Source organism: Macaca thibetana, chromosome 10 (genome assembly GCF_024542745.1).
Source record: "Macaca thibetana thibetana isolate TM-01 chromosome 10, ASM2454274v1, whole genome shotgun sequence".
In the NCBI taxonomy this organism is placed as follows: Eukaryota; Metazoa; Chordata; class Mammalia; order Primates; family Cercopithecidae; genus Macaca; species Macaca thibetana.
Genome location: NC_065587.1, coordinates 67,787,737 through 67,805,587, shown reverse-complemented (window position 1 = coordinate 67,805,587; position 17,851 = coordinate 67,787,737). Strand labels below are relative to the sequence as shown.

Below are 17,851 nucleotides of genomic sequence, written 5' to 3'. Positions count from 1 at the left end.
TTGTTTTTTCCATGATGATGGTCCCTGTGATCTTTCCAAGCTGTCGTGTTGGTTGTGCTGTCTGTCTTATCAGCCAGGTTTCCCCACCTGGCTCATGTTCTGCAGGAGCTGCTGTGTCCTTGGAACCGAGGTGCTGACATCGGGCCTTGGTTAAATGTGTTTCTCCGAGGCGTCCCTTTAAAGGAATGCCCTTAACCCCCCTCAGGAAATACAGAGGAGGTTGGGATCACATTAAGTTGCCTCTTGGGTTCTGTTTTACAACTTGGACAAACGTCTCTCTTTGATCTTGGCATTAAAGAAGCAGGTCACAGAATGTTGGAGAAGGTTGAGTTTTGATCTCTGGGCACTGGCAAGAAGGTGGGAAGAACCCAGGATGAGGAGAGCCATCTGGCCACAGATGAATAATAGGAGCCATCTACCACCTCCAAGCCTGCTTTGATCCCTGAACCGTTTGCTGACACTAGAGTTTCCCAAATGGGGCATGGATGGGGACACCCAGGACTTCTCAGTTCCATCTCATTCCTTTTCATTGCTTCCTTCTCTCCCTTCCTAACATGGTTTCTCACCTATGCCTGATGCATTAAACCGACAGACCTCCCAGGGTTTGAAATCCTGGTCTTACGCTTGGTCCGAGAATATGGGCTAGCCTCCCAGCTGTGACACTGTGATTACTTTTGTGACTTTGGACTGGTTGGTTATATGATTTTGGGAAAACTGTTTGCCCTTTTAAGCCTCAATTACCTTATATTAAAAATTTTTTATTGTGGTAATAACAAAATCTACCACTTTAAGCTTTTTTTATTTTTATTTTTTTTGAGACAGAGGCTCACTCTGTTGCCCAGGCTGGAGTGCAATGGTGCGATCTCAGCTCACTGCAACCTCCGTCTCCTGGGTTTGAGCAATTCTCTTGCCTCAGCCTCCCAAGTAGCTGGGATCACAAGCATGCACCACCACGCCTGGCTAATTTTTGTATTTTTTTGTAGAGAGAGGGTTTCACCATGTTGGCCACGCTGGTCTCGAACTCCTGACCTTGGGTGATCCACCTGCCTCAGCCTTCCAAAGTGCTGGGATTACAGGCATGAGCCACCATGACTGGCCCACTTTAAGCGTTTTTAAGTGTGCAGTTCAGTGGCATTAAGTACATTCACACGTATACAGCTGTTAGCACCATCCGTCTCCAGAACTTTTTAATCTTCTCATTTTTGAAACAAGGATGATATTCTCAAGGGGTTGTTGTGATGATTAAATGAACTATGAGATGAAAGTGCTAGCGCAAGAGGACGCTCTGTAATTTTACTCCAAGGTTTGAAGTCTTCCTGAGGTGAGCTATCTAAGCCTACTGCTTGGGCTAGCTGAGAGTTCTTTTATAAATACCCAAGGTGGAGACAGGAGAGCAGTACATTTCTGCACTTTCTGGCATCAAGGTTGAAGTCTGGTTGCCTGTTGCTTTGTGAGGGTGGTTGTTAGTTTCACCTGGACTTCTGCAGCCTGCTGTACATTTTTCCTACCCCCAAATTACAGCTTTGAGTCTTTCATGTGTCTCTGTTCAACAGCTACTCTGTTTCTGTGGACTCTGAAATGAAGGCTACATTTTCAGTTTCCTGTGGTTAATTTGTTTTTTGTTGGTTTGTTTTTTTTCTTGCTTTGTGAGTTCTTTAGTTCCCTGGGCCTGCTTAGTAAGTAGTCTCTAGCTGTCATTAGCCTTCATTCACATGTGGTTGGATTTTTGGTACGCTTTAACTGACTGGGTAATTGACTTCAGTTAACTGTTGGCAAACTGTGCCTAAAGCCTTTTTCTTTTTTTTTTTTTTTCTCTCTTTTTCCTTTTTCTGTCTTTTTTTTTTTTTTTTTTTTTTTTTTTTTTTTTTTTTTAATTGCTTAATCTGAGGGAGCAGTTACTGACATGGTCTCAAAATGGTGATTGTCGCCAGGAACAGTGGCTCACACCTGTAATCCCAGCACTTTGGGAAATGCCGAGGGCGGGGTGGGTCACTTGAGGTCAGGAGCTCAAGACCAGCCTGGCCAACATGGCGAAACCCCGTCTCTACAAAAATACAAAAAATTTGCTGGGTCTGGTGGCAGGCACCTGTCATCCCAGCTACTCAGGATGCTGAGGTAGGAGAATCACTTGAACCCAGGAGGTGGAAGTTGCAGTGAGCCAAGATCGTACCACTGCACTCCAGCCTGGGCAACAGAGTTAGACTCTGTCTCAAAAAAGAAAAAAAGTGACTGTCTTTTAGAAAGTAAAAGAATCTAGTCTATTTTTAAGGAAAATGCTGCTTTTACGGTAGGAAAGGCATGGAACAGGAACCAAAAAGGCTGTTCAGATTGACCAGATGTATTGCTGCTAGTTGATGCTATTTATGGGAAAGGAGATTGCAAGGCAGAGGACTCCAGAAAAGGTTAACTTCTGGTTACAGAGAAATGCGAATGAATGAAATAATTTTTAGTTCTCAGAAAAACTTCCTGTTTTCTTTGGAAAATGTTAGTTGTTCACACCTTTCAAACTGGGTGGGGTGAATTTGGAGTAGTTTGGGGTACTTTTGAGTCCTAGCAGCCCTTCATTAGACAGCTATTTGGGGGAGATATTTCTGAGTGCCCAACCCACCCCACCCCCAAGAATAAAACAGATGGGGAGGGAAAGACCTTGATTCTTGGTTCTCTTGAGCTTTATAACATTCCAGGTCACCTGTATCTTTGCCAGTGATGGCGTGTTAGATTACAGCACAAAAGGCTTCTAGATTGCCATCACCTTATTGCTTGATATGCTGCCTTTGCGGTCTCATGACTTGCAAACCAAGTAGCAAAAGCAAAATGACGTTGAATGGGCTGGTTCACATCTCTTAGGACTCCTCGCATGGCTCTGAACACGCAGAAGATGATTTACTAAATATTTAATTGACTTTTCAGACTGAACCTCACATGGGAGTTAATGAGGCGATCAATTAAAAATTAAGGCCGGGCGCGTTGGCTCAAGCCTGTAATCCCGGCACTTTGGGAGGCCAAGACCGGCGGATCACGAGGTCAGGAGATCGAGACCATCGTGGCTAACACGGTGAAACCCCGTCTCTACTAAAAAATACAAAAAACTAGCCGGGCGAGGTGGCAGGCACCTGTAGTCCCAGCTACTCGGGAGACTGAGGCAGGAGAATGGCGTAAACCTGGGAGGCAGAGCTTGCAGTGAGCTGAGATCCGGCCACTGCACTCCAGCCTGGGCGACAGAGTGACACTCCGTCTCAAAAAAAAAAAAAAAAAAAAATTAAAAGAAGATTTAAAGGAATTTCCTAAGAAGCAGGTACTTTGCTACTTCCTTGCAGAAAAGAACAGCAGGCCAAATATCCTCTTATCAGGCTATCAGGAGTATAGAAGGTGATGAAGTCATAGAATCACAAAAAGTTGGAACAGTATCCAGGGGTTTTTACCAGAGACCGATGAACTTCTAGTCCTTGATTCTCTGTGTATTGGAATATTTTTTCCGAGAGCAGTATCTGTAGCTTTGGTAAGTTTCTCAGAGGGATTTGTGACACCCTCCCCAAGATTAAAAATTGCTAAGCTGTCTGCTTACCCACAAACCTGGTGCCAGAACCCCCCCTGCAGCCCACTTTCTGCACATCTTCTGTGGAACTCATCCAGGTATTTTCAGAGGCAACCCATTGCCTTCGCTTCTTAAAATATAAATGAATATTTGTCTTTATTTTTAATTTTTTAAGTTTTTTAGAGACAGGGTCTCACCCAGTCACCCAAGTTGGAATGCAGTGGTGGAATCATAGCTCACTCTAACTGCAGCCGTCGGACTCCTAGGCTCAGGTAATCCTCCCACATAGTTACAGACGTTAGCTACTATGCTCAGCCTAAATGTATTTATTTCATTTTATTTATTTTTTTTTTTTGAGACAAGGTCACACTCTTGCTCAAGCTAGAAGGCAGTGGTGTGATTTCTGCTCACTGCAACGTCCACCTCCCATGCTCAAGTGATCCTCCCACCTCTGCCTCCGGAGTAGCTGTGACTACAGGCAAGCACCACCATTCCTCATTAATTTTTTGTATTCTTTGTAGAGACGAGGTTTTGCTCAGGCTGGTCTCAAACTCCTGGGCTGAAGCGATCCACCTGCCTCGGCCTCACAAAGTGCTGAGATTACAGTCGTGAGCTACTGTGCCCGTAAATGTATTTATTTTGAGTAAGAGTGATCCATGTACGTGGAAAAATGTATTAAAAAGCTATAAAAGTATCAAAACATTATGTTGTGTGCCTACCATAAATATACTCAATTTTTATTTGTCAATCTTTAAAAAGCTATAAAATAGATCAGGCGCAGTGGCTCACACCTGTAATCCCAGCACTTTGGGAGACTGTGTTGCTCATAAAGGAATACTCGAGGCTGAGTAATTTATAAAGAAAAGAGGTTTATTTGGCCAGATGTGGTGGCTCATGCTTGTAATCTCAGCACTTTTGCAAGCTGAGGCAGGTGGATCGCTTGAGCCTAGGAGTTCAAGACCATCCTGGGCAAGATGGTGATACCCAGTCTCTATTAAAAATACAAAAATTAGGGCTGGGCGTGGTGGCTCATGCCTGTAATCCCAGCACTTTGGGAGGCCGAGGCAGGCAGATTCTCGAGGGTGTGTGGTGGTACCTCCCTGTGATTTTGGTTTGCATTTCCCTATTGACAAATGATATTACATATCTTTTATGGTTATTAGTCATTCATATATCTTCTTTGGTGAATTTCTGTACAAATCTCTTGTCCATTTTTAAATTGGATTGTCATTTTCTTATTAAGTTTTAAGTCTTGTTTGTATATTCTAGATATAAGTTCCTTATCAGATACGTGATTTGCAGAGAATTTTCCTCTAGTCTCTGGCCCATCTTTTCATTTTCTTAGTGGTATCTTTGAAAGTGTAAAAGTTTTTAGTTTTTTATGAAATTTAATTTAATTTTTTTTAATGGATTCTGGTTTTGGTGTTGTATCTAAGACATCTTTGCCTAACCCAAGATCACAATGATTTCTTATTTTTCCATCTAGAGGTTTTTTAGTTTTAGCTTTTTTGTTTAGTTCTGTGATCCATTTTAACTTAATTTTTGTGTGTATGTTCTAAGGTTCCATGTGCATATGGCTACCCAGTGGTCCAAGCACTATGTTTTGAAAAGACTTATTGTTTCTCTATTGAATTTGCCTTGTCAACTTTGTTGAAAATCAATTTACTATAAATGTAAAGATTTATTTCTAGACTTTTATGTTCCACTGATCTTTATGCATATTCTTGCCACACTGTCTTGATATTGTAGCTTTATAATATGTTTAGAAATTATGTAGTATAAGTCCTCCAATTATGTTTTTAAAGTTGTTTTAGATGTTCTGGATCCTTTGTATTTCCATATAAATGTTAGAATCAGCTTGTCAGTTTCTACAGAAAAACCTGCTGGAATTTTGATAAGGATTGCAGTGAATCTGTAGATAAATTTGGGGAGAACTGACATGCTGACAATATTGAGTCTTCTAGTCCGTGAACATGGAATATCTCCCCAATTATCTTTGTTCATTTCTCAGCAATTTCAGAATTTTCAATATACAAGTCCTTTTAAAAATATATATTCCTAAATATTTTATTCTTTTTATACTAAGTGGAGCTTTTATTTTTTGTAGTCTGATCTTGCTCAACTTGTTTATTAGTTCTAGTAGTTGTTTTGTGTATTCCTTAGGATTTTCTAGATACACAATCATGTGATCCGTAACTAAAAGCACTTTTTGCTTATTTCTTTTAATTTTTTCCCGTATGCTTCTTCAGAGATGCCCTTAATTATTAATGTATTTGCTTTAGTGCAGTGGCTTATAGTATAGTGTTGAATGGAAATGACAAGAGTCAGCATCCTTGCCTTGTTCCTGATCTTAGGGGAAATAATTCAGTTTTTCACTACTGGCTGTGGATTTTTCATAGCTACCCTTTATCTGATTGAGGAAGTTCCCTTCTAGTCCTAATTTGTTAAGAGTTTTAATGATGAATATGTTGGATTTTGTCAACGGCTTTTTCTGCATCCATTATGATGATCATATGGTTTTTGTCCTTTATTCTGTTTATCTGGTGTGTTATATTAATTGATTTTCAAATATTAAGCCAACATAGGATAAACACCATTTGGTCGTGATGTATTAACGTAGATTCAATTTTCTAATGTTTTGTTAAGAATTTTTTCAGGCCCCGTGCAGCGGCTCACACCTGTAATCCCAGCACTTTGGGAGGCCAAGGTGGGTGGATCACGAGGTCAGGAGATCGAAACCATCCTGGCTAACACGGTGAAACCCCGTCTCTACCAAAAATACAAAAAAAATTAGCCGGGCGTGGTGGCGGGCGCCTGTAGTCCGAACTACTTGGGAGGCTGAGGCAGGAGAATGGCATGAACCCGGGAGGCGGAGCTTGCAGTGAGCCAAGATTGTGCCACTGCACTCCAGCCTGGGTGACAGTGAGAGACTCTGTCTCAAAAAAAAAAAAAAAGGCCAGGCGCAGTGGCTCACGCTTGTAATCCCAGAACTTTGGGAGGCCGAGACGGGAGGATCACGAGGTCAGGAGATCGAGACCATCCTGGCTAACACGATGAAACCCTGTTTCTACTAAAAAATACAAAAAACTAGCCGGGCGAGGTGGTGGGCGCCTGTAGTCCCAGCTACTAGGGAGGCTGAGGCAGGAGAATGGCGTAAACCCGGGAGGCGGAGCTTGCAGTGAGCTGAGATCCGGCCATTGCACTCCAGCCTGGGCGACAGAGCGACACGCCGTCTCAAAAAAAAAAAAAAAAAAAAAAAAAGAATTTTTTCATCTGTTCATCATCATCATGAACACACAGGATAGTTGTCTGTAGTTTCCTTTTCCTTTTCTTGTGATGTCTTCGCCTGGCTTTGGTACATGGTTTTTTAAAAATTTATTTAGACGAGTGAAAAAAGGCTATACATAAACTACATAAACCTGCTGTGCCTCTTTTTTTTTTTTTTTCCCTGCATAATAGCTTATGTTGCCAGTCCTTCAGTAACAGTTCTACCTTCTATTTAAGTATGTATCGCTAAATTACCCTCCCTAAAGACTGTACCAGTTTACCTACATCTAGGCTAATCATACTTTTTAAAGCTTTATAACTCTGTTAAGCAAAAAAATGAGATGTCATTATTTTGACCTACAGCTTTTGAATTATGAATGATGCTGAGCATCTTTTTGTGTTTGGCCATTTGAGCTTTTTTTTTAACTGCCCATTCATATTTCTTTTGGATTATTTGTCCTTTATCGGTTTCTGAGTGTCCTTGTATATTGAAGAAAGTAATTCTTGGTCAAGTATGTTAAATGTTTTTACCTAAACTGTCCTTTTCTTTCTCTTTGGTGTATTTTTTTCATTTTCTTCCTTTATGCATTTATGTATCCTTTTTCTTTATACCTTCTGGATTTTGCTTTATTCTTTGGAAACTTTCCACAAAGATTATTTAAAAGCATATCCATGGCCGGGCGCGGTGGCTCAAGCCTGTAATCCCAGCACTTTGGGAGGCCGAGGCGGGCGGATCACGAGGTCAGGAGATCGAGACTATCCTGGCTAACATGGTGAAACCCCGTCTTTACTAAAAATACAAAAAACTAGCCGGGCGTGGTGGCGGGCGCCTGTAGTCTCAGCTACTTGGGAGGCTGAGGCGGGAGAATGGCGTGAACCCGGGAGGCGGAGCTTGCAGTGAGCCGAGATCATGCCACTGCACTCCAGCCTGGGAGACACAGCGAGACTCCGTCTCAAAAAAAAAAAAAAAAAAAAAAAAGCATATCCATATTTTCTTCTAGTACTTCTATTTAATTATACTTGTAAGTCTTTATGTTCTTTCCACCAGTATCAAACACTTTGGATAGCTCTTTAGCTCACACATTCTCTCATATATACAATTTTTTTTTTTAAAGAGATAGGGTCTCCCTCTGTCATCTACGCTAGAGTGCAGTGACACCATCATAGCTCACTGCATCCTCAAACTCCTGAACTCAAGCGATCCTCCTGCCTCAGCCTCCCAAGTAGCTAGGTCTGCAAGCCCACTTCACCATACCCAACTAATTTTTAAATAATTTTGTAGAGACAGGGTCTCACTACTTCGTCCAGGCTGTTCTCAAACTCCCGTCTGTCCTCAAGTGATTCTCCTGCCAAATCAGGGATTGCTGGTGTGAGCCACCATGACTGGCCTGGGTAGCTCTACATTTTAATGTTTAGTAAAACTAGTCTGCCTTTTCAAAAAAACTATTCCTCTTTTCAAAATCACTCCAAAGTAAAGGACAAATACCAAATTTATCGCAATGGTTTGTTAAAAGAAAGGCACTGAATTGGGGGAGAGACAAGGGAGACGAACAATCAGAGGAAAAGAATTGGAGAGGGATGCTCAAAGGAAAAGAATAAGTAGTTCATCTGTGGCAATACAGTTCTTCTTGAACACCTCTAATCGTGACCTCAAACTATCCCTAAGCATGGCTCCCAGCCTGATGACAGACCTCTCTTCACTTGGCTGTGCTAGTTTGGGGGGAGCTGGACTTATGTCACTTTGCAGATAACTTGCTGTGTGACCATGGGTGTGTTACTTTCCCTCTCTGACCTCCTGGATTATATGACCTCTGAAGTTTTTTTTAAAAACTCTTTTTTTTTTTTTTTTTTTTTTTTGAGATGAAGTCTCACTCCATTGCCCAGACTGGAGTGCAGTGGCACGATCTCAGCTCACTGCAACCTCCACCTCCCAGGTTCAAGCAATTCTCCTGCCTCAGCCTCCCAAGTAGTTAGGATTACAGGCGTGTGCCACCATGCCTGGCTAATTTTTGTATATTTAGTAGAGACAGGATTTCACCATCTTGGTCAGGCTGATCTCAAACTCCTGACCTCAGGTGATCCACCCTCCTTGGCCTCTCAAAGTGCTGGGATTACAGGTGTGAGCCACAACACCCAGCCCTAAAAACTGTCTTTTTAACCCCATCAAACCCAACTTGGAATGGAACTTTGCCTTGTTTTGTTTTACTTTTAGGTTACTTTGGTTGATACAGTGTCGAATATTCTCAAGGGAATTGTTAACTTCTTGCGCTTCAAGGGAGGTCGTGAGACCTCTGATTCACCCTGTTCATCAGGGCAGAGACCTCCTCTGCCATCTCCTCCCACGGTCACTCAGCTCACAGTGATGGTTGCATAGCTCTCCTGTTAGAAGAGCCCTTAGAGTGGGCCCGCTGCATCTCCCTTGCAGTGTCCTCCTTGGTTCTGCTTTCTTGTACAACCCAAAACAAGGCCACCCTGCCTTATGAAGCACCTACTGTGTGCCAAGTGCTCTATGAACTTTATTTAATCTTTACCACCATCACCCTACCATGACGTTAGTAGTATTTTTCTCGTTTACAGATAAGAACCCAAGACTCAAAAGAGTGATAAAAATTTACCCAAAGTCACACAGCTAGAAAGTGGTAGGTTTGGGATTTGAATTCATGTCTGTATGGTCCTCAAAGCCTGTGCTTTTTCCAGTACACCAGTGGTTTTCAAAGTGTGATTTCAAGAGCAGCAGCATCTTCTGGGAACTTGCTAGAAGTGCACATTCTCAGGCCCTGCCCCACACCCAGGTGTTTTAGTAAGCCCTCCTGGTAATTTCCGTACATGCTCAAGTTTTACCACTGCATGCCATGTCATTCCACTTCTGTACCTGGCTGCTGCTTCTCTTCACATTTGACCAAGAATTTATAAGTGATTTCTCTTTTTTCTTTTCTTTTCCTTTTTTTTTTTTTTTTTTTTGAGACACAGTCTTGCTCTGTCACCCAGGCTGGAGTGCAGGGGTGTGATCATGGCTTACTGACTCAGGTGATCCTTTCCACCTCAGCCTCCCCAGTAGCTGGGGCTACAGGCACATGCCACCACGTCCAGCTAACTTTTTGTATTTTGGGTAGAGATGGGGTTTCAGCATGTTGCCAAAGCTGGTCTCAAACTCCTGGGCTCAAGCAATCCACCCACCTCTGCCTCCCAGAGTGCTGGGATTATAGGCATGAGCCACCGCACTGGGCTAGATTATTTCATTTATCCTTATTAAATGTCAAATCCAGGACTGGATATTACTACGTCTCCAGAGCAGAAATGTGCTGCACACAGCCCCCCTTTCTCTCTCACACACACACACACACACACACACACACACACACTAGCCGGAGTAACCTTTCAAACTGCAGATATGATTTATTCCTTTTCTGCTTAAAATTCCTGAGTCTCCTCACTGTGCTGAGAACAAAGCCCAACATTGCTGCTCATAGGATAGTCCGTGAACCGAAAGCGTCGTCATCACCTAGTAGCTTGTGAGAAATGCAGAGTCTCAGGCCCTAACCAGCCCTTCTGAATCAGTATCTGCTTTTTAACAAGGTCACAAAGTTATTTAAATGCACGTTAAACTTTAAGAAGCACCAGCCTATAGATTACCTGCCAAAAAGTCAGAGTTGCCGCCAGGCCCTTGCGTCTGTGTTGTGCTCTTTCTGGAACCCTTCTCTCTTTCCTCTCCCCTCCCTTCAGGTTTCAGGGTAGACTTGAGTTCTTAGGTTTGCACTCCTTCCCTGCCCCAAGTCTGGGTATATTGCTGCTCCCATGTATTGCCAACATATTGCTCTTAGCCTCTTAACCTACTGAGAGCATCTGGGACCTAGTGTTGTGATTGGCTGATGGCTCATCTGTGTCCCCTGACCTGCCTGAAAGCTCCTTGTGGGCATGTATGCTGTGAGGCTGGCACAGTGCCTGACACAGTAGGTGCTCAATAAGTAGTTAAACTAATTTATTTTTTCTTATTTTTTTTAAGACAAAGTCTCGCTCTTGTCCCCCAGGCTAGAGTGTAATGGTGCGATCTCGGCTCTCTGCAACCTCCGCCTCCCGGGTTCAAGCGATTCTCCTGCCTCAGCCTCCTGAGTGGCTGGAATTACAGGCGCCTGCTACCACACTCAGCTAATGTTTGTGTTTTTAGTAGAGACGGGGTTTCACCATGTTAGCCAGGCTGGTCTCGAACTCCTGACCTCAGGTGATCTGTCTGCCTTGGCCTCCCAAAGTGCTTGGATTGTAGGCGTGAGCCACCACACCTGGCCTGTGAACTAATTTCTGTAGTGGTTTGAACATGGGCTTTGGGCTCAACCAGACTAAATCCTGTTTAATCCTAATACTGTTCAATGCTAATCCTGAGAGCCCGTCTGACTCTGTTTCCTCATCTGTGAAATGGGAACAAGAGTCCCCACCTCATAGGATTGTTTTCATTGAATTATTCCATGGAAAGAACCTAGAACTGTGCTTAGCAGATAATCAGCATCCAATAAATGTTAGCTGCCGTTGTTATGAACATCATCTTCCAGTCTCCTCATTTGTAATGCAATTCACCTGCCTGAAAAGAGCATCCTTGTTCTTCCACATTCTGGCTGGGTGACCTTGGGCAAGTTACTTAACCTCTGGGTCTCTGGGTCTCAGATTAACACCGTCTGCAAAATGGTGACCAAAATCTCCAGGTACCTGTAGTTGTGAGGATACCACAAATCAATGTTTGTCAGTGCCTAGCAGGGCGCAGGGATTTGGTAAGCGGTAAGTGGAAAGAAGGAAGCAGGTCTATCACCGTGCCTTATACTTAGAAGGTGCTCAGTAACTCTGCCTTCTGGTTGTTTTTTGGTGGTGTTTTCCTGTTAGGGCATTCTTGCTGTGTCTTTTTGTTTTTGTTTTTTATGTGTGTACTTGCTCCATTGGTTTGAGACTGGAACAAAAGTGTATTAAAGTCTTTCAGGATTTGCTTTTCATTGCTCTGCAACCTGAGCTTCTCAGAGAGCCCTTGAGTTCCCTAGGGTGGTGTCGCTCAACTAAATCTGGAGGATTCTGTTTCAAAAGAAGGTAGAACTGCGGTAACTCCTTAGACTTAATTGGCTTGATAACCAGAGGAGACTGTGATCCCCTGCACTGGTTTCAAATCACATATCAGATGAGACAAAAAGGTCTGGTGTCCAGCTTCTTAGGAGGAGACATTCAGAGCACAGGTTATTGATGAGCAAGAAATAATGATAATCATACTTACATATAAGGGTTGTGGCTTACTGGTTATTAAATGTTTTCAAATCCATGTTCTTTTTTGAGCTCCACTTCTACCACATGAATCCATCCTAGTAAATGAGGACACAGCCCAGCAAAGTTGAAGTTGATTGCCCAGTGCTGCACAACTGAGGGGAGGGTATAACTCCCTGGCCTTATTTTGAGACCCCAGGTTCAGTGCTTTCCCTAGCAAGTGACAGCCATCACAGTATTGGTTATCAAGATGCAGTTTTAAATCTAGTCAAAGAGAAATACAGACCACTACATCCCTTCTGAGAGGTTTGTATTATCTGGGATAGACCCTTCTACCTAAGCAGTGGTTTTTGACCCTGACTGCACTTTAGGCTTACCTAGAACAGTGCTGCTTAAACTTTAACTCAGGGAACTTGCTGAAATGCAGGTTCTGATTCACTAGTTCTAGGGTAGGGCCCGAGATTCTGCATTTCTTTTCTCTTTTAAAATAAAATTTAGGGCGTACCAAGTGCATGCAGCTTTGTTACGTGGGTAGATTGGGTAGTGGGGAAGTCTGGGCTTTTAGTGTAACCATCCCCTGAATAATGTACATTGTATCCAGTAAGTAATTTCTCATCCCTCACCACCTCTACCCTTCAGAGCCTCCAGTGTCTATTATTCCACACTGTATGTCCCTGTGTACACATTATTTAGCTCCCACTTGCAAGCAAGGACATGCAGTATTTGACATTGTTTCTGAGTTGTTTCACATAAGATAATGGTCTCCAGTTTCATCCATGTTGCTGCAAAAGACATGATTTTATTCTTTTTTATGACTGAAGAGTATTCCATTGTGTGTGTGTGTACACATTTATACAGTGTCCCAAGTCCTAGATCTCCCTGCAGGCTTAGAAAGAAAAGGTGGGAGGTGCTGCTGGAGAGACACTGGGGCCGGTGGGTGGATGTTCCTCTGTGCCAAGCTAGGATTACTCTCACCTCAGTGTTCAGAACGGTGATGTTTTCTTTTGCCTCATTTATTATTTAAGTGGCATAAATACTATATAATCCTCTAAGAAAATTAGAAAATATAGATGCACAAAAAGGAAAAAAGCTCATCACTAAGACATTTTGCCTCCTAAATATTTTTCCAAAGATAACTTAACAAAAAGGAATCCTGCCACACAATGTTCTAGCTCCTGCTTTTACTATGTAAATCTAAAGCTTGAACATTCCTACTCAAGAAATGTATCGGCCAGGTGCAGTGACTCACACTTATATCTCAGCACTGTGGGAGGCTGAGGCGGGAGGATTGCTTGAGCCCAGAAGTTTGAGACCAGCCTGGGTAATATAGGGAGATGCTGTATTTACAAAAAATAAAAAAAAATTGCAGAGCATGGTGTCATGTGCCTGTGGTCCCAGCTACTTGGGAAGTTGAGGTGGAAGGAACACTTGAGCCCAAGAGGTCAAGGCTGCAATGAACCGTGATTGCACCACTGCACTCCACCCCAGACAACAGAGTGAGACCCTGTCTCAAAAAAAGAAAAAAGAAACATGTCATCTTTCAATGACTATTTAAATGGACATATAATAATTTAACCCATTCCACTAACATTTGACATTTTACTATTGTAAGTAGTGAATTTTTTTTTTTTTTTTTTTTTTTTTTTTTTGAGATGGAGTCTCCCTTTGTCACCCAGGATGGAGTACAGCTCCCTGCAACTTCCGCCTCCCCGGTTCAAGCAATTCTCCTGCCTCAGCCTCCCAAGTAGCTGGGATTACAGGCATGTGCCACCACACCTGGCTAATTTTTATTCTTTTAGTGGAGATGGGGTTTCACCATGTAGTCCAGGCTGGTCTTGAACTCCTGACCTCAGGTGATTTGCCCCCCACTTGGCCTCCCAAAGTGCTAGGATTACGGGCATGAGCTACCGCGCCCGGCCAGTAGTGAACTATTTTAAATAATGCTGTTGGCAAACACCCTTTCATGTATACATTTTGGCATACCTGACATATTTTTCTTAACATACCTAGAAGCAAAATTACAGAGTCAAAGAGTATGTACTTTGGGGGGACTTTTGGATACAGAGTGCCAGATAAACCCGCAGTAGTGTTCCAGTTTATAATCCCTATAGCCATGTGAAAATACCAAGACGGTGACTTTTTAATATCTAAAATAGACAGTGTCATTGGATACAGCCATTAGTTCTAAGTTGAACTTCTGAATTGCTTTTGGTTGCCAACTTAAGTATTATATTCAAATATTCTAGCATATTACGAAAATATCCTTTGCTGTTTTTCATCTCTTGATCCTTCTAAGATAAATTGATGTGTGGTTTGTTGATAGTATCTTTGTGTGAGGATTGTTTTTCAAAAATTCAAGGTTGAGTTTTGTTTTGTTTTGTTTTTTAACAACTTTTGGGTGGCTGTTTTTGCCAGCAATACAGGATTTGCCTTCTTTATATTTTGGTTAACTGGAATTCAGGAACAGAGGGGAATTAGAGGGAAAAAGAGGGCAGGGTTTATTTCTCTCACATGACGCACTTGCATTCTAACCAATGACATACGAGGGTTGGCAAAAGGTTCCAATGAGGAAGGGCCAGAATCTTCAGATGCCTAGTCAGGTGAAGGAAGTCCCCTGATGCAGAGGAAATCAGATGCTGTACCCAGCCTGCAGTTGGGAGGCTTTCCATCACTACTCAGAGAGAAAGAAGAAAAATCGATTTGTTTTTGTATTCAAGCCATCCCATACTATGAAACCCTCCCCTTTGTACCAGCATGGAATGTCTCTAGAGAGATTTTCAAGGAACTGGTGATAGCAGTTGTCCATGGGGACCTGAAGTGGGAGGAACATTTATTTTTCATGGCATACCCAATTGCGCTGTTTGGATTATTTACTGCAATTTGCTTTTTCAAAAAATGTTCATGCTAGTTGCTTTTAAAAAGCCTTACTCGCCTATGGTTATGCAAGATGTTAGCATTAGGGGAAACTGGGTGAAGAATGGATGGGAACCCTCTGTAGCCTCTCTGTAACTGTTCTGCAAATCTAAATTTACTTAAAAGTACAAAGTTCTTTTTTAAAAAAAAAAGACAGAGGGAAAAAATACTGTCTTCCTATCCTTCCTATCCACATTGCCCCGTGAGGCAATTTATCTACTAGTCTTGTCATTTCTTTTAAAGATTTTCCTGCTCTCCTAATTCATCTGGCCTCCTGATTGCCAAATACAGTACACCTGTCTTAGCCATGGCACTGTGTTTATGGGGGGGCAGGCTTTCCTAATGAACATCAGCTGGCAGATACTTGTAAACGTTCGCAACAAATCGGAGGAAAAACTCCATGAAGATATTGCTTAAAATACTTTGACCAAGCTATGTGTCTGCAAAAAGTGTACTGAACTCCGAACCTTTTACAAATTCAGAAGCCTGTATAGATCATTCTGCATTTTTGGCGAGCCCCCTCACTAAGTGATCCTGATTTCCTATAAAACTGAGTTTCACTGAGAGTCATCTGAGTGTGTGTGTGTGTGTGTGTGTGTGTTGGTTAGTTGGTTGCTTGGTTAGTTGGACGGGGTGTAAGTTGATGGATGGGAGGGCTGTGGAGACGGGTGATCAGGAGACTGTGGCCAATGTCCAGGTGGGAGGAAATAACCATCTGAAGTGCAACAGCAGTGAAAGGTTAGGGAGAGCAGTCAGATACAGAAACTGACTTGAGTTGGTGATTTAGGCATGTGGAAGACAAAAGTTCATTGTTCAGACTGCGCAGAAGGAAGAGAATCTGGCAGCTCTTCTAGTTCCTTGCAGGGGTGAAGCGCTATTATTAAGGGAAAGAGATGCAATGGGCCTTTCTTGCCTTTGATTCCCAGGTGCCTATGCTGCATGCAGACGTTTCCTGAGTCCCCATGCTGTGCCAGGCACTGTTCATCGTGCTGCTCCCACAGAGATCGCATTCAAGGGTAGAGGGACATGCAGTACCCAAATAAACACATACATATAGTACATGTCAATTAGATAAGTCCATGAGGAGAAATAGATAAGGGACTAGAGAAATGGGTAATGGGAGCCCTGAGGTTGTTTTTTAGATAGAATGGTCAGTGCAGGCTTCTCTGAGGAAGTGATATTTGAGAGACCTGAATGAAATAAGAAGGAGATGTGCCATTGGGCGTGGTAGCTCACACTTGTAATCCCAGCACTTTGGGAGGCCGAGGTGGGCAGATCACCTGAGGTCAGGAGTTGAAGACCAGCCTGGGCAATGTGGTGAAACACCGTCTCATCTAAAAATAGAAAAATTAGCGTGGTGTGGTCGTGGGCACCTGAAGTCCCAGCTACTCGGTAGGCTGAGGCAGGAGAAGCACTTGAACCTGGGAGGCAGAGGTTGCAGTAACCTGAGATCGTGCCATTGCGCTCCAACCTGGGTAATGAGCGAAACTCCATCTCAAAAAAAAGAAAAGAGATGTGCCATGCAGGTGCCTGTGGGAAGGGCATTCCAGCAAAAGGCACAGTAAAGACGAAGGCCCTGAGGGGTGCAGAAGGGTTTGTTGTCAGGACAACAAGGGGGCCTGTGTGGCTGAGCTGAGCGAGGAGAGTGGGAGGTGACGGAGGCCAGCATGGTTTTGGAGAAACTTGTAGGAACATCTCTTGGTAACATAGGAGCTTTTGACAGTGTGAACTAGTTGCTGTACAGAGAAATGGAATTAATTAAATGTCCTGGAGCTTTATTCCCTGCTAGCTATCCTGGGAGTTACACACTATAAATGGTTAAAAGAACATTGATCCAGAAGCGGGGAGACATGGCTCCTGTGTGACAGCCTTCCCTTTTGCCCAGGTGTTAATTACTTTGTGGCTTACTCCTGAAAGTGCAGAATTGTTGTCTTGTGGCACTCTTGGGGGCATTTGGGAGACAATGTTTACGAGGTCTTCGGGCTTCATGGGTCAGAGGGTGTTGACACTGGGTCAGTTAAAGCAACATTAAGGTGGTATGACTTGATCTTCCTCAGAGGATCTTCTTCACTTCTCCCCACTCCAACCCTGGCCTCTCTTCTGAGCAGGATTGGTTGCCATGGTCTTTACTGCTTTTCTCCCTGATGTGTGAAACAAGCGCCTTCTATGTGCCTGGGGTCGCACCAATCAACTTCCACCAGAACGATCCTGTAGAAATCAAGGTAAGTGTGTTCCTGGATTTTTGGAGCCTCTGTGCTAGGCAGCGTGGCTGGAGCACCATGGTGAGCTGCTCGTGTCCATCCTGTGGTTGCAGAGGAGAAGGAATAGTGCCAGTTACCCTGGAACTCTGCCTCTCCCTCTCCCTGTGCCTCTGGTTCTTCGTCCCCTCTCCATTTCCGGTTCTTTCTGTGTCTCTGTCCCTGTGTATGCTTTTGTGTATGTGCATCTCGGTCTCTTTCTCACTCTCACTTTTGCTCTCAAGTATTCTGTCTCTGTCGTGTATGTATCCATCTGTTTTTGTGCCTTTGTCTTGCTCCACCTGCCTCTTTAGCATCTCTGCCTCCCTTTCGCACCTGCTCCATTTTCTTCTCTGTTACCAGCTTTGTCTGCATAACTCCTAGTGTCTGCTTATATTGTTCATATATTGTGAGCATCTCTTTTCCTTGGCAGTTAGACTGGTAACTTGCAGGAACAGTCATTAAAATAACTTTTATTTACATGCCAGGCATATGCATGGCTTAGCTCAGGATGTCCCCCGAGGGGCTAATTCTATATGTTACACAGATTTCCTATTCATTTTACAGATGGGGAAACTGAGGCCTGGGAAGGAAAATTAACATGTTCAAGGTCACATAGTGAGGAAGACATAGGGTTAGTTCAAACCCCATCTCTATTTAGAGG

General features: G+C 43.2%; 2 protein-coding genes across 3 annotated transcripts in view; one reads left to right on the top strand and one right to left on the bottom strand.

The window, feature by feature from the left end:
• DUSP15 (dual specificity phosphatase 15) overlaps window positions 1-17,851 on the bottom strand; it is a 746,139-nt gene that overhangs the window by 257,161 nt on the left and 471,127 nt on the right. The window lies entirely within an intron of this gene.
• Window positions 1-17,851, top strand: part of TM9SF4 (transmembrane 9 superfamily member 4) — a 56,382-nt gene that overhangs the window by 5,561 nt on the left and 32,970 nt on the right. For both annotated transcript variants that reach the window (XM_050807093.1, XM_050807095.1), the window contains exon 2: window positions 17,059-17,172. In XM_050807093.1, the coding sequence (XP_050663050.1) occupies window positions 17,059-17,172 (114 nt within the window). The remainder of the gene's footprint in view (window positions 1-17,058; window positions 17,173-17,851) is intronic.